This window comes from Antennarius striatus, chromosome 19 (genome assembly GCF_040054535.1).
Source record: "Antennarius striatus isolate MH-2024 chromosome 19, ASM4005453v1, whole genome shotgun sequence".
Classification (NCBI taxonomy): domain Eukaryota; kingdom Metazoa; phylum Chordata; class Actinopteri; order Lophiiformes; family Antennariidae; genus Antennarius; species Antennarius striatus.
The window spans coordinates 3092296-3114731 of NC_090794.1; the positions used below are offsets into that span (position 1 = coordinate 3092296).

At 45.8% G+C, this 22436-nt stretch overlaps 1 protein-coding gene across 5 annotated transcripts in view; it reads left to right on the top strand.

The window, feature by feature from the left end:
* gphnb (gephyrin b) overlaps positions 1-22436 on the top strand; it is a 54908-nt gene that overhangs the window by 20655 nt on the left and 11817 nt on the right. For 4 of the 5 annotated variants that reach the window (XR_011038921.1, XR_011038922.1, XM_068342160.1 and 1 more), the window contains exons 3-10: positions 4777-4834; positions 4922-5014; positions 7619-7713; positions 8255-8321; positions 9990-10262; positions 11470-11604; positions 20486-20527; positions 21779-21853. Coding sequence is in view for 3 of the 5 variants with exons in the window: in XM_068342160.1 (XP_068198261.1) it covers positions 4777-4834; positions 4922-5014; positions 7619-7713; positions 8255-8321; positions 9990-10262; positions 11470-11604; positions 20486-20527; positions 21779-21853 (838 nt within the window). In the remaining 2 variants the exon portion in view is untranslated. The remainder of the gene's footprint in view (positions 1-4776; positions 4835-4921; positions 5015-7618; positions 7714-8254; positions 8322-9989; positions 10263-11469; positions 11605-20485; positions 20528-21778; positions 21854-22436) is intronic. The other variant, XM_068342162.1, reaches the window with a different exon arrangement.

Here is a 22436-nt window from a genome sequence, read left to right on the forward strand (position 1 = left end):
TGGCTTCCTCCCAACGCCTAAAACATGTCATGTGACCCTGAAGTGTCCATAAGTGTAAATGTGAGGGTGAATATTTGTCTTTATGTGCGAGAACTGATCGGGAGGTTTTACCCTGCCCGGTCCTCCAGGTTGTATTTGGCTTTTTTAGCCTTTAATACGGGCTTGTGGCAAAGAAAGCATGATTAAGAAGGTCGTTTTTGGTCAAGTTACGTTTTTGTTAATATAAAAGTACCTCGAGATACAAGTTTAAGCAGTTCAGTGACTGAGCTCCGAAGTCCAACAACTCCTAAGTGAAACATTTCCCCAATTCACAAACACATGGTAAAGAAGGAGGTCCGGTCTCAGCTGATGTTGTATCCATCTGCCCCCCCAGAAACTCTCCCTGACAAACTTGTTTGTGTTGGCGTTTATGTTTCGCTCGTCGAGGATCGTTGCCTCACCCTCCGCTCCGGTCCCGTGTTTCGATGAGTCGCCGGCAGCGACTCTGGGACCTCGGTGCGGCGTCGCTCCGCGCCACGAGTCAGCGCCTCCATCAGGCTGACCAGCTGGAATGCTGGGCCCCCAATATGCCTCTACTGCTGGGGCAGAGACAGGGAGGGAGGAGGAGGAGGAAGAGGAAGAGGGAGTGTAGGGCCACAGCAGGACACATATAGCATTAACTACAATCACAGGTACACACACACACACAAACAAACACACACATGTTGGCGCATGCAATCAGTCACTCTGCCCGGATCGACGTTCAGGAGCATCCAGAGGTGTGTCAGGTGGGAGAAAAATGATGCGTGGGGAAAAAAAACAGAAAAACAGATGGGCGGCCAAATAAATGATACCTAGACTCAAGGACATGTAGATGATGCAGGTGTGTGTGTATGTGTGTGTGTGTGTGTGTGTGTGTGTGTGTACGTGTGTGTGTGTGTGTGTGTTTGTGTCTGGTTGTCCTTGTGCACGCTTTACCTTTCCGCCGTGAGTTCCTGTTGCAACAACCTTTGTCAATTTTATAAAACTGTCACGGCAGAGAATAAACCAGCTAACAGCGGCGCCACCTGTTAGCCTTCAATGACAACACTGTGTTGTTACGCGTCCTTAAATGTAATAAAAATAAGTAAAAAGTCCATTAAAGTTTATGTAATAAAAACTTACGACACATCAAAAGCTAAGTTTCCATGTAGCTTTGACATCTGGCGCCATCATACAGTTTATAATGCTAAGCTAAGCTAATGCTAAGCCTCATTGACCAAATGCATGCTAGCACGTGATCACCATCAATTTTTTTGTTTAAAGCTGCTGTAGCATTTAAATCAAAATCAAACCCGTTATCGCCACGCGGCTCATCTCAGCTCTGAGAAGCGTTTTAGTGTCTTTCAGCGTAACGTTTTGTTTCTACAGGCTACTGGTTTTATATCCAATCCCAGCGGCTTTCTTTCCCGACACAGCAGGTTTTCAAAGGCCGCGACCTGCTCAGAACCGGCTGGCGGACAGATAAAGTTAGCCGCTAGCTGTCAAAAAACAGCCCCGAGCTTAGAAATGAGGGGCAAATACGGTTCAGGAGGGGGTGGGGGACCAAAAAAAGAGCTAAAAATGGACAAAACAAACCCCAGAGCGTCTGACTGAGATGAGAGCAAAGACGCAGCATCGACCGTGTGTTTGGACACGGGTGTTAACTTTTGCTGTTCAAACACGTGAAGCGTGAGACGATGGAATGGTTTGGGGGGGGGGGGGGGGGGGCAAGGAAGGAGGACTCTAGAGGAGGGGGGACTCTGAGCTGGGGCAGATCTGAAGCAGGATGACATTTATTCTGGAAATAAATAGAACGCTTGTGGGGCAGAGTGGTCTGCAGAATATTTTTATTGTGTGTGTGTGTGTGTGTGTGTGTGTGTGTGTGTGTGTGTGTGTGTGTGTGTGTGTGTGTGTGTGTGTGTGTGTGTGTGTGTGTGTGTGTGTGTGTGTGTGTGTGTGTGTGTGTGTGTGTGTGTGTGTGTGTGTGTGTGTGTGTGTGTGTGTGTGTGAGTGGAACCCCTGGCCGAGCGTTCGGAGCACTCAGAGCTCTCATCGGGGTCGGGCTGTGGAGAGGTGACCCCTTGAGAGGTTTTCCCACATACAGACGACCAAACAAGAAGGCCGTAATGGGCTGGGCTCCACGCTAACGCCGAATGCCCCCCCCCCCCGTCTTCCTCCCGGGACGGAGTGATTGTAGGAAAGCAAGAGAAAGAATGAGAGAGTGAGATTGAGTGCCTCGTACAACGAGCCTGTATTATTAATGGAATCACCCCGGCAGATGGGTCTTATCTTGGAAGTGTCCCACTACCACCAACATTTACAGCTGGCGCACACACACACACACACACACACACACACACACACACACACACACACACGCTTTTCATCCCTCTTGTTAAGTGAGCCCTTGACAGTCTATCACTCCCTCTTCTCTCTCTCTCTCTCTCTCATCCTTTCCTTCTTCATCCTCCTCTCTGCGCTCGTCTTTTATTCATAGACAGATTTGGCAGAAGCATCCAGGCTTTCAGGTCAAAAAACTTCTGTCGCGCTCTCACCCTTCCATCTCGCCCCTTTCTCCCTTCTTCCATCCTTTTCCTCCAGCCGCGTCAGAATCCGTCCACACCTCCGACAGAGAGCCTTCATCCCGGTTTGAAGAAGAGCTTCATATGTCCTGACCCCCCTCTGCAGAAGAAAAGGGCACAGTTTAAAACTCACATCCACTCATGCATAAGCACGCCTCCTCATGCATGAGCCTGCACAAAAACATCCTACAGTGTATGAAAGTATCCAGAATCTGCATGCATGCTTTTTTTTTTTTTGCAGCTTGTGTTCATGTTCATGTTTTGTTTGCAATTCAATTTTGCCAATCACCAGTGAGGGGCGTGTCCATCCCAGCGGCGTAATGCCAGCGTCGCCGGTTCTTCCCCGAGAGCTGATGTGACCTGATGCGAATCCTGACGCCAGTTTCTGGTTGCTGAGAAATTTTGGGTTGATTTTTTTTTTGGACAAATGATTTAAAAGTGGTGGAAATGACGAAGCAAGGGTGGGCCCAGAGATTACACAGCATCTGATATGCAAATATGTGAAGGATGCTCTTCTGGCAATTAAATAATTTAATATTTTTTATACAAAGTTGTCGTTAAATGTAGCATTTTGTGTTTAGTGTGGAAAACAAATGTTAAAATCTGTTGCTACGAGCCCTTTAAATCGTTGATTCCTGCAGTCGATGCATGCTATAACCACCTGTCATGTGTCATGCACACACACACACACACACACAAACAAACACACACACACAGATTCATTTAACGCGCAGTTACCTCCACACACTCAAAATGCCCAGTCAACAACATATTGCTGCCTTCGCACAAATATGGCATCCCCGATAGTTACAGAAAACTCTCACACAATGTCTCACGATAAACAACACGGCAACTAGAGGCTCCAGGCAGGAGGGGTTGCCTAGGAAACGGTGGGAAGGAACCCTAGTTATTTGTGTTGAGCATATTTTCATTTGGGCTGAAACAGAGAGCCATAAAAACCCCAGGAGAGGGAGAGAGGTGATTTGACCTGACAGCTCCTGCACTCTCCCGAGGTGTAACACACACACACACACACACACCCACACACACACACACACACACACACACACACACACACACACACATAAACAGCAGGATGCATGTGCATGAATGCATCACACACACTGTAACACACACATCAAGAGAAGTAAATCCCTCATGCCATCACAGGAATGTCAGCAGAGGACTGTGTGTTTGGTTGGTGTGTGTGTGTGTGTGTGTGTGTGCGTGCGTGTGTGTGTGTGTGTCAGAACCACGCGGCCTCTCTTTGAGTTTCACGCATCCACTCCACACACGCGTGCGTTGCGGTTTTTCCGCGTCATCCCTCCCGCTGCGTGTCTCTCTGCTGCTCCGATGCACAGTTTGAAAAATCGAGCAGAGATAACGGATTCTGTGGATGAAAAGCGTCTGAAGGGCAGATGCTTTGACGTTCAGAGAGTTTATGAGTGTTTATCTGTGGGGGAGCGGGGCGTGATATTTAACTGGATGATGCGGCGGGGGAATATGATGCAGTAGTCGCCCAAAAATAGTTCCCCTTAAGAAGAAGAAGAAGGAAAAAAAAGCAGAGGGTTACATAAGGAGTGTCTGTGCCTTCACCTTGAGCCCGGGGTTGTGGGTTTTTTTGGCTTGTAGTACTCAGATTGGCCACAAGAGGTCGCCATGCGGCGCTGTTTTGTGGGCCACGCTGGAAAATCCTTTCATATCAGGGATGTTCAAGGACATTCTCTCCCTTTCTCTCTCCTTACCTGCTGTTGTCTCTCTCTGCATTCCTTCTATTCCTTTCAAACTTTTCATTCTTTCTGCGTTCTCTTCTCTCTGGCTGTGTCTTCACTAGTATGCGTTTTCATGAATGACAGGCGTTAACAGTCTTGTTCGCCGTCTGACCGGGACAGACTTCTACAAGCTCCAGGGTGCATGACTTGGATCTGGGAGTCTTTTTTTTTTTTTTTTCAGCAGGGTATGCTTTATCCCTTTGAGGAAGGTATAGGTGAACCCACAATACTCCAGATCTGTTGCTTAACCCGTTGATCCGCTTGGGCCTTCCACCTCCAGAGGCAGGGTGGTGTGTGCAGTCCGGGGGGGGGGGGTGAGCTCTCGTTGCAAAGAACTGTGCAACCATTGATTGAGAATATCATCTAGGAATGAATGTATTCCTGATTGCACGTGTACTCTAATGACTTCCTTCCTTCCTCAGATTGGGGGGCATGATCTCGGCCTACAAGATAGTCCCGGACGAGATCGACGAAATTAAGGTACGTAATCTCCAGATCCGTCTGCACATCTATTCGAGGTATCTGCAGCCATCTTTATGAACAAACCGTGCGTTTGTGAACCAACAGGAAACTCTGGTGGATTGGTGCGATGAGAAGGAACTGAACCTCATCCTGACCACCGGAGGCACTGGCTTCGCCCCGAGAGACGTCACACCAGAGGTCGGTTGTCGATAGCGACGTCGTCCATACATGTCTTTTAGTTGTTGTGGGGTTTTTTGTTTTGGTTTTTGCATTTCCTTGTTTGTTGGTGAAGGCCTTTAAACAAAAGGAAAGACGGATCTGTGTGTTCTGACAGCCACGGCTGTTTGGTTTTTTTTGCTGATGATGCAGGTGTGTGTTGCAGCGCTGATTAATACACAGTGTAATTAGCCTCACAGTCACATGGGAAATAAAGAGGCAAAAGTTAGATCCTTATTGACTGACTTCTGTTGCAAAAAAAAAAAAAGGGATTGTGCAGCAAGCGATTCAGAGATAATGGGTGTCAGTGTTTCAGCGTGAAACATTTCCTCTACCAGTAAAATACGTGGAGGCAAAATGTCACGCAAACTTATGGATGAAAAATGTGAATTTCTGGATTCAGTCTTTTGGTTTTGCTTAGCTTATCCTCTGCGATGCGTTTTCAGCCGACCTCGCTCTCGCTCTCTTACACACACACACACACACACACACACACACACACACACACACACACACACACACACACACACACACACACAAGCAATCTTGCAGGGGGGCGAGCTGTGGTGCTCAGCAGTATCATTGGTCCTCATTAATCATGGCGGACGGCAGTCTTCCTGGAAGAGGGACGGCGCGCAGACGCTGATAATGGCTGCTATCTGATCCCACCCCCGTGTGCTGGAGACATGGACGTCTTTGTCTGCGGCGGCGCGACACGAGACGACACTTGTGACTGTGTTGGGTCCGCTGATTACGTTAGGTTTACTTTAGGTTTAGGTTTAATTACATGCTAATAAATTAATGACGCAATCGACGGAAACTAGTTTTTGTTTTTTTTAACATCTCAAGGCTTTGCTGAAGCTCGTCTGTCATCCTGTTGTGTTGCTATAGTAGCGACAGCTAGCGCTAACTCTCCTAGCGATGTGGCTATGTCCCATTTCTGTTTTTTTTCTTCTAAATTTGATCGTATGTTTTTGACACATTATATCATAATTTTTATGTTAGTCATATTTCCTATAATTAATTGGAAAGTTCGGAAAGTAGCACATTTAAAAGAAAACAGATGATTTTTATCAAGACTTTTTGTTCTGTTGGATCAGAACAATGTTCACAGAGTTTCCGTGGTTGGTCTGGGTCAAAGGTTAAAGCTCCAAGAAGGCATCAGACCTTCATATCTTCCTCTTCGTCGCCACCCGACCAATGTATGCTTCTCTCTTCACAGGCAACTCTATTGATTTCTGATTGATTAGTCCAAATCAGAAGACAACATTTTACTAAAAAGCTCCATGTAATTAGAATTTCCTCTATTATGGGTGTGGTCAAAAGTAGCCACACCCCTTGTACAGTCATCTGTCACATCTTTGGCACCGCCCACAGTCTTTACCTCCCCCCCCACCTCCCCATACCTGTCTCTGACAGTTATGATGTCATACAACCCCTTCCGACCCACAAACACACACACACACACACACACACACACACACACACACACACGCGCTGTACAAAGTCATTTTTACATAAAATCCCCTGCTGCAGGATAAACCCAGTCGATATTAGACTGTTTAATTGCACAAACTGACCGAGAAAAGAGATATATTCCTGTATTGATCCCAGAGATCGAATCTATGCCGGCTGCTAATGGGAGCTGGACTGTATGCGGCGAATTAGACGGGTCAGATAAGGATTTTCCTGCCTTCAGACAGTTGAGACATAGATTGTGTGAGAGGGATTGTAAATCAATACCTGAAGGGCACTACTGATTTTTCACGTTCAATAGGTTGTTGTAAAAGTGTGGGACGATTGTCGGCGTTTCCCGGTCATCCGGTTGATCGTTACAGTTTCACCTCTCCTCCGAGAAAGAGACAAGATTTCTCTGAACGAGGCGTTATTCTGAAGCGTAACGTTCCTTTAAGGGTTTATTGGTGAAATCTGGTTTTATTCTAAAAAAATAAAATAAAACATTTGGGTTGAATATGTTTCAAAAATTTTATTTTGATGTCCTGAATATTAAAGAAAAATCCCATTAACAGCTTACATTTTTAGACGAGGTAGGATAAAAATGTCAGATATATAAGAAAAAACAAAATTGTTATTTTTAATATTTGATTAATGAGTTTTTTTCTTTTAATTCTAGCAGTGTACTTAAAAAACATGTAATAACTAAAAATGTAATAAAATTAAAACAAGAAATATATTTAAGACGCCCTGTTTGGCGTTTCTTTGCTCCCATCTGCTCCACATTTTGTTGTAAATGTTTTCTGAGTCACTCAGTCAAAGTTACAGAAAGTTTTCAAGTATTATTGTCGGTAAAAGAATATTTTTTTTCAACAATTTCCAGACAGCAGTATCGAACTCCACCACATGTTGTCTGATTCACGCCCTTGTAAATTAAACAAAGTCATTTTTATGCTCATTTTGTTCTAAAAAAATGTCTGTAAGTGAGGAAACTTAAACGCTGTGGTGTCTTTGTGTATTTTATGCATCTGAACTTTACATTATTTGAGTCGGTTAAGTCATTTTATAGTTACGTCTTCATCAGACGGTGACCTCACTAACGACCCTCCTCTTCATCGCCGCATTCTCCAGGCCACGAAGGAGGTGATAGAGCGCGAGGCTCCAGGGATGTCCCTCGCTATGCTGATGGGATCCCTCAACGTCACGCCGCTAGGCATGCTGTCCAGGTCAGACACACACACACACACACACACACACACACACACACACGACACAACAAAAACGTTAGAGGACATTATTTAGAGAGCACAAAGTTTTGATTCTGTTTTTTTATAATCATGTTTATTCACAAATTTACAAGATAATCACGTTGACACAAAATCCATGTCTGGGATGTCTTGCTGGAGGTAAACGTCATGTGACCTGACGTAATAATTACTGCTGAGTCGTGATCGGAGGCGGTCGGCGTTTCCCTCCGGATCGATAACGTACAGTGACTCCGCCCGTCTAACCTGTCCACGTGAGATGGACCTGTGAGTGGGTTCATTCATCAGCGCTGATGAAGTGACCGGCGCCGCCCCATCAGCCAATCAGGGCGGAGCAGCAGGCATACATCACCATAATCGGACACATTAGTCACCCTAATGCACTTCCTGTTCGTCGTCATCTTCTTCTTCCCCTCTTTCTTCTTCTTCTTCCTCTTCTTTTTTTCTTGTTGTCGTTCTTCTTCATTCGTTTGACGGCTCTCCCTCTGCCTCCATGTTTCAGACCCGTGTGCGGCATCCGAGGGAAGACGCTCATCATCAACCTACCAGGAAGCAAGAAAGGCTCGCAGGTAGGAAGCAGGAAGTAGAAGAAGCTGCTATGAGTTTCTTCTTTTGGCTCTCTTTAGAACCAGGATCAGGAACCAGATTGGGATCTGGATTCTGGGTCCACTCATTTGTTCTCTTTCCGGATCCGAGCCACAATCCGAGATTTAGGCTTAAGGTCAGGTGATGTCACCCAGCAGTGTGAAGGTGGATGCAGCCGGTGTCCCGGTCCTGATGCTGCATGTAGACGGTTCTGACATCAGTTACCGTGTGTGTGTGTGTGTGTGTGTGTGTGTGTGTGTGTGTGTGTGTGTGTGTGTGTGTGTGTGTCCTCTCCTCTCCCCTCCATCTGTCTCTCTCTCTCCGCTGTGCTGACCTGCACATCTGTCTCTGTCTCGTTACGCCCCGCCCGCCTCTGCTGATCGATTTTACTATTTCTTTTAATCAATTACGCCGCCGCCGCGCCCCCCCCCCCCCCATCTGCTGTCATATTAGCGTCTCACTCATCAAACCCTGGTTAACGTTAACGACACCGGCCGCCCGTTTCAGACTTTTAATGACTGTGATCTCCCGTCTTAAAGGTAAGACGTGCTGCAGACGCGTTGAAGACGCTTCCTTCTCATTTTCCTCGCACTCGTCTTTCTTCTTCACTTCTTCTGTCTGCGTCTTTTGGCTTTCTCATTGAATCTCTGTCTCTCTTCACCTCCTGTGAATCCCTCTCCTTTCCCAACGTTCCCTTTATCCTCCATCCTTCTCTCTCACTTCCGCTGACAGTACATCCAGGGATTTGGCTCTTTAGTGTTCTTGACAGTTACTCTCCTCCAGGACGAAACAGAAGAGACGAGAGGAGGGGAAAAAAAGCCACTCCTGATGCACCTTAAAAAAAAACCCAAAAAAACCCAACATGTCATGAAAGCTCAAAATTCAAGGAGATGTCTCGGGGGGTCTTGACGCTCCATCCTCGCTTCTTGATTTTCTCCATTCCTCTTTTTCCTTCAGGCTGACACAGCTCCTGTCCAAAACTGTTTTCAAACACGCTTAAAGAAGCACAAACGGGAGGCGGCGTGTTGTTTTTGTGTGTTTATGTGTAAATAAAGGAGGAAGTACAGCTTAAAGATATTGGTTAACCCATTCTGCTTTCCTGTTACCCGTTTTCTTGGAGGACGTTATTCCACACACACAATCCTAAAGCGGATTTCAATTCAGTCAAATCAAGATTGTCATATTTGATCCAGGCAGGAAGTGGGAAAAGTCGGCCCCAGAAGGCCCCATTTTCAGACGCTGTAAAGTGCGGGTGGGGCGATTAATAATGTATCTTCTCAATGCTTAAAATACACAGGGAGATAAATAATTTCACAGATTAGCTCTTGTCTAGGGAAATGAGGAGAATGGAGTATTTAGCATCGCCGAGGAGCCCACAGGCACACTGACACAGAGCGAAAGCTGGGCGCGAAGAAGGTCGAGGAAGATGTGTTTTTATTCCGCCACCGCCTCAAAAATAACTTTTAATATAAGAATGAACAGATAATAATATTCCTGCACAGAGCAATTGGCAAATATTTTCGCTCTGAAGGGAGGCAGGACCTTTATTTCCTGTTTTCAAATCAATTTTATCACGTTTTTTTGTTGAATGTGTTTCTGTTTTTAGAGTTTCTACTCATTTCATTTTGCCGTCTTCTATCCTCCCCCTCCAGGAATGCTTCCAGTTCATCCTGCCGGCGTTGCCGCACGCCATCGATCTCCTGCGGGACGCGGTGGTGAAGGTGAAGGAGGCGGCGGACGAGCTGGAGGACCTGCCGTCGCCGCCGCCTCCCCTCTCGCCGCCGCCCAACAGCTCGCCGCGCCGACAGACGGAGGACAAGGGCGTCCAGTGCGAGGAGGAGGACGAGGAGAAGAAGGACAGCGGCGTGGCGTCCACCGAGGACAGCTCCTCCTCCCACATCACCGCCGCCTCCATAGCTGCCAAGGTAACGCAGGAGAGGATGTGTTGAGACTTTATCCATTGTTTTAAGTCATGTGACCTGCGTTAACGCCATTGGATGTTAGGTTAAAGCATCTTAGATATGTCATCAATCTTTAAAGAGATTCAGAGTCATATTTTCTTGCATAATTGATGCTGATCAGAGCTGTTAATCCATGCTGTCGTGATCTTATTACACCAAAGGTACAAATTACTCAAATTCCGACACACCGACGTTTAAAATTCTACGAGCGGCGCCTCGGAATGACGGATTTACTGTTATTCAAGCTGTACCTTTACAAAACGCCTCCGCTGCCGCCACTTCCTGCTGGGCTTAAATATGGTCCAGCTGGGCAATCATTTACTCCTTCAAAATCTGTGATTAATCTCCTCTTCAAACAGGAAGTGCGCAGTCAAACATTTCTACTTCTCCGCTTTCAGTCGCCGTCGTTTCCGACTTCAGCGAACGTGGCAGATCAAAACGGGCGTTTTAAGATACGGATTTAAACATCCAGATGGCTCTTTGTCTACGTAAGGTGTATGTATGTTATTATGCTGCGTGTGCACCGTGATAGTTGAGTAAAGTTAACAGAAGAAAAACAAATCATTATTTGTAGTTAATGGTTTAATAGTTGATAACGGCTGAGGAAACACCTGCTGCTTCCAAAATCTGGCAAAACGCTTCCGTGAGTTTCTGCTGATGGAAAAGAGTATTTTCTAGCTTTTGGCTAAATTACCCAGAAGCTGTGCAACAGTCAGCGATACGCAATATTATAAATATCAATATTTATTCCTGATGTCATCGCTGTGAGGTCACTTATTAACGTTTCATACGTCACAGGTCATCAAAAAGTGCAAATCATCTTGTCTGTAAACATTCTTCTTCATTGCACCCATCACCCTGCCTGAAACCTGGACCCTCCTCCATCATCCCACCTTAATGTCCAATCACAGAGCGATGCTGGTAAGACTCCACCCCCAAAACTCTCATCATGTGGCGTCATCTTGTCACATTTTGATTTTGAATATTGGCAGTTTTGGAGTTCTTCCTACATGTTATGGCTTTACTGTGTGTGGTTTTAACATGTGTGTTTATCTGTGTTTGTGTGTGTGTGTGTGTGTGTGTGTGTGTGTGTGTGTGTGTGTGTGTGTGTGTGTGTGTGTGTGTGTGTGTGTGTGTGTGTGTGTGTTTGTGTGTGTGTGCGTGCTCTCAGATCCCAGACTCCATCATCTCCCGGGGTGTACAGGTGCTTCCCAGGGATACGGCGTCTCTCAGCACCACGCCCTCGGAGTCGCCCCGCGCCCAGGCCACGTCCCGCCTCTCGACGGCATCCTGTCCCACCCCCAAAGTGAGTCCCGTCACCCCCCCCCCCTCCTGCTTCCACATCCCACCCGTACACGTCGACGATTTTCTATTTTCAGCTTTGCAAACTGTGTGTTTAGTGTCTGATTCTGTTGCGTTTTACATGTGAAACCCGTGTTTGCTGCGGTTTGTGTGTTTTTATGTGTGTTTGTGACGACAGGTTGTTGGTCAGATCGCTCAGACGTGAACACCAATGACATTATTTGTTGGATTTTTTTTCACATGTGGTCAGGATGCGAGGGTGGACGTCTTTTCGCCGATCTCTCCTGCATAATTTTAACGTCCCGGTTCTCTCTCTCGCTCTCATCCGTCAGCGTCACATCTTCATGTGTCTCCTGGTGGACAGCAGGCAGGTGCTGTGGGAATACAGGGAGGCGGTTGCCTAGGCAACAGAGGGACGGCCTGTCAGAGAGAGAGGAGGGAGTGTGATGGGGGAAAGGGGGGTGCAGGTGCATCGGCGGGTCACGAGACGGAGGGATCGTTCGTGTTCGTAGAGCTTTGAGAGGTCAGCGGGCGTTACCTCGGCAACGGCAATTTAAAAAGTCCACTGGAAATCTAAATATTTAAATTTGGCAGTTTAGTCTCATGAGGTGGAGACGCAGACGTCACACAGATACCTCATCGTAATTGGACGGCGGGGGCCTTTAATGATGCCGCCGTCGACCCACTGCTGCTCCTGACTCCACTGATGCAATGAGGTTGTCCGCGCCCATCGGCCGCCGTCTCCATCCCTGACGTCCAAACACACGCTCCGTCTCTCCGCCGAAGCTTTTCTTTTTCCAACGACCCAATTTAAGCATCGCTGGCCTGTCACCATCACATGCCAACCACGTTAGTCAGCAGTTGTTTGCGTGTGTGTGTGTGTGTGTGTGTGTGTGTGCAGCTAGCAGACACTTAATGGCTTCTTTTGGTGTAGCTGTTAGCTTGTTTAGACTTTGACACAGGCTGTTTCCCAGCGACAAGCCGCCATATGTTGTTTGAAATTCCCACGTGAGGAGCGACAGAATGTACACAACCTCCCCGGAGCCGGAGCCCAAACGGTTTGCTCACGGAAGCGTTTCATGTTCCACAGTGAGGCTGTTTGGGAGCGTGAGCCGGGTCTGGTTGAAGGAATGGAGGAGGTCTTTATCTCACTGTCGAGCCCCCCACCCACCCAACTACCCCCCCCCCCCCAGTTCAAGTGGGCCGTGGTCTCAAGAAACACAAGGGTGGAAACGCTTTGTTACCCAAACTGTCTTTGTTGCATTTAAGAAGTGTGTTTACAGGTTCCATGTGTGTGTGTGTGTGTGTGTGTGTGTGTGTGTGTGTGTGTGTGTGTGTGTGTGTGTGTTTTCTCTAAATGTGCAAAAAGCATGTGACTGGTGAACGGATGGAATGTGTGTGTAGTGCCTGCATTGAAAAACAATACAATAAAAACCGCTTTGGGTTTGGGACCGGTGCGCCTTCATTCTGCACTGGAGTTCTGTTGAAACGTAAGCAAGGCATGATGGGATGTTTGTTCGGAAGTAGTGAGCAGCACTGAAACATCACAACATGCAAGGCATGATGGGAGTGATGTTTTATACTTGTAAGGCAGCTGTTAGCGGCTAGTTGCAGTTAGCGGCAAACTCAAAAACCCAAAATGTCTTCGTATTGATAAAGTTGCCTCACTGTTGCTCAATCTCTGAAGAATTTACAGGATTCATTATTTACAGGAGTGTAAAAATCCTGTCGACAGAGGAGCATCATGGGAAAGTTGCTCTTCATAGAAGTCGCCATTTTTATTCTCCATCAGGTTGTCACATGATTTGATAACCTGAAATAACATCAAAGAATTATAGGAATTGATTTATTTTTTAGAGCGTTTATAGTGCATGAGTTGAGCAACACACACACACACGCACACGCACACACACACACACACACACACACACAGAATCAACAACCGCCTCCCTCTCATGCGCGTCACGCCAACCGCAGCAGATACAGACGGATTACAAACCGAGCTGCTCGACAATCATTCATGCAGCCAGAGTTTTCTTCTTGTGTCACATTGCATCGTATGTGAACACACACACACACACACACACACACACACACACACACACACACACACACACACACACACACACACACACACGTAGCTGTTCTCTTCCACTCTTGTGAGCATTTAGTGCAGTTATGTAATGATGAGTTGGAATTAATGAAGCATATGGAGGATGAGGCTCAGACTGGGAGGATGGCTGACGGTGTGTGTCAGTGTGTGTTTGTGTGTGTGTGTGTGTGTGTGTGTGTGTGTGTGTGTGTGTGTGTTTTGGCCTTCTTATTTTCCCTGGAGTGATGTTGTTTAGACTCTTTATGTGCGCTGGTTCTTTGAGACACATCCACAGCTGATGCCAGCCTGTCTGCTCATCAGTGTGTCGGTCGTCTTATTACGGTCGTATCCACGAGGCGCTGTCGTAGACGTGGGTTCTGGATCACTTTTGAAAGTTTACGTGCTCTTCCCGTGTTCCAAAACATCTCTCTATTCTTGTCTGCTGTCCTCTTCCGATCACGCTCTGTGTTTACTGTGTATTGTTCCAAACATCCCATCATGTCCAATGACCCACCAGTGGAGCTTTTGCACACATTTTTGAGGTCCCGGCTGTGTTTAAATTTGTTTTTATCAATGACTTGATGTATGGCTTCAGAGTCGAGGCCGCGGCTCATGGAAATCACCTCATCTTTCTCCAGGAGGGTGACAAATGTCGTGCGTCGCCCCGCCGCCTCCCGGTGACCTTCGCTGTAAATGTATTTCCACTCTGCTCGCCGCCAAAGCCAGAAAAGCGGCGTGTCGATCTGCACACGTGGATATAAGGCACCGATTTGGTGGAAAAGTCTGAAAGCAGTTGGATTCGTCGTGCCTGATCAAAATCCCGTTCTTCTAATGATCGCTAACCTGATCACATGCTCGCAAGAAGTGTGATGTCATGGCATAGGGAAGGTATTTTGCTCAAGGTGTGATCGGCACACAGATGATTTACCTGCAAACAAGTCGTGACAGAGGATTGAAACAATCCAGAAAAGAAAGAAAAGAAAAAGACAGAAGACGGAAAAGCTTAACCACGGCTCACGTCGTTCTCGGTTAGACATCGGTGTTCAAAAAAAAAGCGTGGAAAAATAAAAATGATTGATTCATCCATCGCCAATGCCAGCTTTGTCCGCTGTCGTGGGTCGCGAAAAATGAAAATTAACTTTATTTTACTTGACTTTAAACCCATCACAAATACTGGAATCATAAAATCACTAGTAAACTTTTTAAAAACAAATAATATTATATTAATATCATGTTATTGTGTTAATAATATTATGTTACTCATGTAAAGCATGAGATGTTATTAGATTAGTTCCTTAGAAATTAAAGGAAATAATTTAGCCTCTCCCTTCTGCCTGAAGCTGCCCGTCCCCCGCCGCCCGGTGTTTTGTTCGATAGATTCAGGAAGCCCTGGATCTCGTCTCTTTACTCGTATTCGCTTCAAATTTTAAACCTTTCTCTCCTGACCTCCGACCCCTCCCTCTGCCGAGTTTGGTGTAAATCTGTTCAGGAATTTTTGAGTAACGAACAAACATTTAAGGGGTAGAATTTTAGTGACTGCAGACGCTTCCGGCCTACAGGGATCAGCAAAAACATGGTTAATGTTTAGCGCATTAGAAACTGGCTTCGCATCACTAATTTATTGACTTTAGTGAGTTTTTAAAAGTTTCTAAACTGGACTATGTTTTCCTTTTCGGACTTGATGGTTTCCTGGCGCAGTGCGAAGCTGTTTTACGGCCCGAGTCGTCGCTCCTCACAGGTTTATTCCCCTGTGGAAGCAGCAGATACCAGATGTTATACGGCGCCGTCGCACGCCGGAGTTATTCACGTTTGGTTTTATCTGACGGTATTGACCACTCACATCTGTTTCCACGTGCGTGTGTGTGTGTGTGAGTGTGTGTGTGTGTGTGTGTGTGTGTTGTCCTCCCTTGGTGCAGCAGGCCTCGTAAAAGTGACTCCTCGTGTTCCGGCCTGCTGGAGGGGGGGAGGATTTATTTTTCTGGAGTGAGTGAGAAAAACGGCGAGAGAAGAGAAGAGGAGAAGGAACAGGGAGTGGGAGGGTGCAAACAGGCGAGGAAGGGGCAGAGCGCTGATGAGTTAGAGGGGTCTGAGGTCTGAGGGGGGGGCGGTGTGGGGGTGAGGAGGTGAGAAAAGGGGGAGGATAAACAAAAAGATGGAAGACTCAAAATGGAAAAGGAAGGTGGTTTGGTGCTTTCGACTGTCTGTATCCATCCGTCCATCTCTGGGGGGGAGTCCAGTAGTGTGACTCACAGCAGCACCCCCCCCCTCCACCCTTCCTCCCTCCCCCCTCCCTCACCCTTACCTCTCCTCTTCCCCTCCCCCTCCATCGAATCAGATCAGTATGAAAATGACACAGAGAAGAGGAGGGGTGACAAGGAGAAGATGTGTGTGTGTGTGTTGTGTGTGTGTGTGTGTGTGTGTGTGTGTGTGTGTGTGTGTGTGTGTGTGTGTGTGTGTGTGTGTGTGCGTGTGTGTGTGTGTGTGTGTGTGTGTGCGTGTGTGTGGTGTGTGTGTGTGTGTGTGTGTGAGAGAGAGAAAGAAAAGTCCCATCAGTCATTTCCCTCAACGAAAACTAGAGGCTCATGGGAAATGCTCATACAAGCTTGCGCGTGCACTCCCCCCCCCCCAATGATGCACTCCCCCCCCCCCCAATGCATGCATGATTTAGCGCGGCACCGTATGTGCTGCTACATACCCTCCTCTTCCTCTTCCTCCTCCTCTTCCTCCTCTTCCCATTGTCTCGATAGCTGTTGCGTCTCCTCGCGGCTCTTCTTCTCTCTCTCTCTCTCCCTTCTCACTCCAGCCTGCCTTTTCTTATCTCTCCCTCTCTTTCCCTCTCGCTCAGTCGCTCTCTCTCAGTTAGTGTGAAAGTGTGTGTGAGTGTGTGTGTGTGTCTGTGTGTGTGTGTGTTCCTGTGTGCATGTGCCGAGAAGATCATTCTGTTCCGACTCCAGGCAGAAGATGGTAAGTAATGTCCTTCCTCCTGCATATCTGAGTGTTTACAGGTTTTGAGCGTTGTATACGTGTGTGTATGTGTGTGTGTGTGTGTGTGTGTGTGTGTGTGTGTGTGTGTGTGTGTGTGTGTGTGTGTGTGTGTGTGTGTGTTTGTGTGTATACCTGCTTAAAGAAATTTTGTATTATTAACTGAGTAGAAATACGGACGGATGCATTGTGTGTGTTAAATATCGTTAGTGTCCTGTGTTGTTCTTGATGATGATGATGATGATGATGATGATGATGATGATGATGATGATGTTGCCTGGAGGTGGGGTGGGGGGGTAATAGAATGGGGGGGCTGCTGGATGAGAGGAAGCAGACGTGGGGTTGAGTAATTTCTATCGCCTTGCCGTTTCTCTTGTGTTTGATGATGGCGGACGGCGCGCACACACACACACACACACACACACACACACACACACGGCGCACTACTGTAAATGTTAATGAGGCTCACATGGAAAGAGGAGTGTGAAAGCAGCACCTCCGGAATCCATGATGTCGCCGTGGAGACCGTGATGTGTCAAGCCAGGGATAGTTTAAACTGGGATTGTTTAAACCTTGAAGTTCTGGTTTTGTGCTCAAGCGTCTAAAATATAATGTTTGCATTTGCAGCTAAAAGAGCATCAAGATGTGGTTTGTTGTTGTACAAATCTCCCTCATTAATGATGCAAAGTTTGTGTAAATGTGTATATTCCAGGAGGATATTTAAATTTAATGCCTATATGCTAAATACGGCAAAGCTAAGCGCCAAATTAGCCTAGCCTAGCTCAAGGTGACAACATAGGTTTTTTTAATGTATCCTGAAGACGTGCATGGACGACAATATTCGCATTTTCATCTTTTAGTCACAAATTAATTTATACATTTATAAAGACTTAATGTTGATATTAATAAGAGAGTTTTAGAGATACAAACTCCAGGCAGAATAAATCCAACAGGCTGCTTTACTAGAGGTAAGATCAACTTTTCCTCTATAAAATAAAAACTGTTGTTTCACCAGTGGATTGAAGAATTAAAAACTCGGAACATCTACATGTGGATATTTGCGCTTTTGTGGATCTGCGTGTCCTCGGGTGACACAGACACGCATGACAAGCTGCCTCCAGGATTTTAAAAAGCGGTTTAATATTGATCTATACGTGGAGGATGACGTCACCCTGATAAATGTCAGGCGCATGGGGAACGGCTGGGTCACGTGGGACGCTGGTGTGGATGGAGAGAACAGATGATGGGAGCCTCAGACAAGAAGGGACGCGGATGGACATTTGGGTCAAACGGCTCGGCGATCCTTCGTGACACGCGCAAAGCTCGTGCACATAAAAAAATATTTATATATATATTTTTTTTTTATTTAAAAAAAATATATATATATATATATATATATATATATATATATATATATATATATATATATATATATATATATATATATATATATATATATATATATATATATATATATATATATATATATAAAGGAGGATTAAATTGCGCGCCTCCTCCGACGCACATGTGTTGCGATTGCGCCCAACTTTTGCGCACGGTGTCCTCGGCGTTATATTTGTCTCCAGTTATTCACGCCCACTGAATCCCGACAGTTTGGCCCGAGGGCCATGGAGAGAGAAGAGCTGGTGTGTGTGTGTGTGTGTGTGTGTGTGTGTGTGTGTGTGTGTGTGTGTGTGTGTGTGTGTGTGTGTGTGTGTGTGTGTGTGTGTGTGTGTGTGTGTGTGTGTGTGTGTGTGTGTGAGTGTGTGCAAGCAGCAGAATACAAGTCAGTCAAGTCAGCTGTTATCGCACAGTGTCCAGCCCACACACTCAATTCGTCCTTAATGTCCCGGGGGGGGGGGGGGCAGGTGATGAATGGATCACCGGGGCAGGAGGAGCGCTGGACACGCGTTTCCGGTTAGCTGTGATGACCCGTTTTTAATTCTAAGGAGACTCATCTAATTTTATTACCAGCACAGACGTTGGCTGCCATTTTTATCTTTATTTAACATTATTTATTCTAATAATAAACTTACTTTGAAAGCAGGACAGCAGAAAATTCAAGGGGCGGAGTCGAACAGATGACACTATACTGTAGGTGAAATCTGATTGGTTCCTGAATTGCCTCGCTGTGTAACTGGTCTTTTTTGTGTTTGGGAAGCCTCAAAAAAGTCTTAAAACTTTATTGACACTTTTTCTAATTGGAGGGAATGAACATTAAATATTTTTTATTTTTCTTCAAATTGCACATATTCTTGGTCCTTCTGTGTAAAATGTGAGCTCTGTAGGGCCCCCAGTTTGAAAATACTGCAGTATTTTATTATAGCAGATATTTATTCATCTTAATTTTTTTATTAATAGAATTCTGATATCCTTAATGATGCCTGGAGTATTCTCAGGTCCTTTACCCTGAACCCACGATGGACAGTAGTGTGATTTCTGATGCAGTAACGAACTAAAAATACTACACACAGTGATTCTACAAGTGTATCAGGTGCATTGTTATAATTAATTTTTTGAATTCGGTTTTCTCTTAACAAAATGCCAACTTTCTGTCAGAGTATTTAAAAAGATCCTGGTGGGGTTCGCTCCCTCGTCCCAGTTTTCAGCCTCCTGTGGTTTCCTGCCAGTGTCCATTATCTGAGCCGTGGTCCTGATGAGGGCAACAACTGTGAATCTACAGCAGTTCAATTAGACGGGATTGGGATGCTCATTTCCCTGACAACCAGTCTATAAAAAGGCAATTTATTATATGGTCTAAAATGTTAGTGTCATGTGGAAAGGTCAAGAGGGATCTGATTACTTTGGTAATAATTCGCGTTGAGTTTGGTTTATTATGCCAGGAATAGATGTGATATTTTTAAATAAGATATGTCATTTTTGCGATGGAAATGGCTCTTCAATCAGTAAAAGTCTCTGCCAGCACAGATGGTCGCGTTTGTGCTGTGATTTTGTTTTGATATTTCACTAAACCTAAGACAAGAAAAATGAATGAAATGCTGGAATGACTGACTTTCCCTCATGAATGAACGGCGTAACGACTTCAGATCACAATCACGTCTCAAGTCGGATTTATTTCTCATACGTGCGTCTGTATGTAAGGAAACGCGTGGGCGCGACGTCCTGAAACGTCTCGCTAAAGGAGGCGGGAATTGTAACCTCCATCCTCGTCCGACTGTGTGTGTGTGTGTGTAATGAAAGTGGTGGTGAAACCTTTCGGCGGAGTTACTAAAAGTGTTCACCGCTGCATGAATGGAAATGCTCCAGCTAGTGGACCCCAGGAGAGCAGTAATAGGTGGTACTTCTGGGTGCTAGAAATAAATTGCGTTGCAATTTCCTGTCTCGTTTTATTTCCTGTGAGATTCCAGGTTGGCATGCAGTGTGAGGAGTGTGAGGAGTGTGTTGCGTGCCGAGGATTCCGGATCCACGGTTGATGCTTGCATGGATGGCGTTGTGTCGTAGTGAGGTTTGGACCTGTGTTAGCTAGAGGAAACTCGGTGCTCGAGATCAAGTTAAACCTGACTTATTGTTTTTTAAAATAAATCTGCGTATCTAGATTTTATAGTTACACAACAAATTTTGTTACACATGGAGCAGGATTAAGATATTTGAGTTTACCAGAGGCGTCTCCATCCCAGATTAGGATTAGTGCACATAAGGTGAAGCGCTGGAAACATCCATCGGGCTCGGAAGGCACACATGTCCTCCTGAAAGACAGAGGGCGCCGTCTGCTTTGCCCGTCGGTCAGCTCTGTTAACCCTCTTCTCTTCTCCCCTCCTCCCCCGTCCCCCTCTCTCTCTCCCCCCCCCAGGCGCGGCTCCCCTCCTGTTCATCCACCCTAAGCATTGCTGAGGTACTCCTGCATGCCGTTACCGTGGCACCCGTTTCTCCTCCCTCCCTCTCTCCCTGCATCCTTACTTCCTGTGTAACCCTCCCCCAGTCCTGCCTGCCATCTCTTCCTGTCCCACCTCCCTGGGTTTGTTATGGATGTTGTGTGTGTGTGTGTGTGTGTGTGTCTGCGTGCGTGTGTGTGACGTCCCGCCGCCCCCGACGTTGCGTCTAACCTTCCGTCACTCGGCATCTTCTTCATCTGTGTTTCAACCTCGGAGCTGAAGTTGAAAGTTGCTTGAATTATGTATTTGAGTGAAAGCGATGCTGCTTTCACACACAGAGTGTGTTTCTCTCCTTGTATGTGCACACCTCCAACCTTTCACACACACACACACACACACACACACACACACACACACACACAGCGTCACCAACACCGACGAGCGCCGGTGTTGGTGACTCTAGTCAGGGCCCAGTGACTCTGATCTGTACATGAGGGGGGGCGTTGAGTAGAAGATACCGGACTCCATTTATTCCATATGTATTAATGAAATCTGAAGAAGTTTGACATAATTTATCTACTGTTTTATAAATATAGATCTTACTCTTATTGATTACTGTGGTTGTATTTCTGATAGAGAAACACCGATATCATCTATATATATATATCAGTTACCCTGTGCATTATACACTTAAGAGATTAAATTAATTTAATGTTTATGAGACTCAGTTCTGCCCAGTTTATTATATTCTGGGTTTTTTTTTGTCTTTTTTAAATCTATTATTATCAGATTAAATTAATTAACATGTGTAGATGTTCAGTTATATTAATTTAATTTCTGGTTTTGACGTGAAGTGCAACCGGCAGCATTAAGAAATTCTTTTTATTTGAATTGCATTGGACTTTCAAATAATATTTCTCGATCATTTCATACGAGCTGTATATTCGGAGTTTTGTTGAATATATTTTCGATGTAATTCACTACTTCTTTATAAATTCTACACCGATTGGATGAATGTATCCGCATCACCCTGCGGCGCCATCGTTTCTGATCTGTCCCTCTGGTCACATGTTGTCAGACAGAGGTCTTGGGTTCAACCAGGGGTCACGCACCCTCAGCCTGAGGAGACGTGTGAACGACTAACCGATGTGCGGTGCGAGTGAGAGTGGATGTGCATGCCCGTTTGTCTGCACTTGTGTGTGGAATGTGTGTGTGTGTGTGTGTGTGTGTGTGTAATGACGGTGAGTGACTATCCTGTGGCTTCCCACCAGGCCTCACGGAGAGAATTCAGGGCTCACCTGGATGAGGTCATCACGCTCAAGTCAAGGTACTCTACCTTGGACCAGGTAAACCCGCCAACCTTCTACCAACCTCTTATCTACCGGCATGCAGGCCGCTAGCATCCACGTTAGCAACACTCAGCGATACACACGCGCACAGGCAGGAAGGGGTGACCAGTAGGTCCCATGGACTCCATTCACACACGTTTCAATGATTTATTGAAAGTTTGTGCTTTGTTTTAGTTTTAGCTGCTTCCATTCAGCCATAAAGACTGATTGATTTTGTTCTATCTTGTGATTGTCGCCTACATATAATTGTAAGGGCAGTCAGCTCCAGCCTGGCATTTTCATTTAATTAAAACTTAATTAAAATACACTCAAAAAAGTTTTTAAAAAAACTTATTTTTTTATTTTGAGAATTTCCAAAATCTGACATTTTTTCCAAATTCCTCCAGAGTAGAAAAAAAAAATTCCCTTTTCACCTTTCATTTGAAGGAAAGAGAGAGAAGTGGAACATGTGTCGTCCAATCATAATGTGCCTCTTGAAACCATGTGATCCCTGTGAGCCAATGAGCTGATGGGACCCCCCCCCCCATATCTGTAGGGAAATGATTTTAGAAGCACAAACACACATTTTTCACTTTAACAG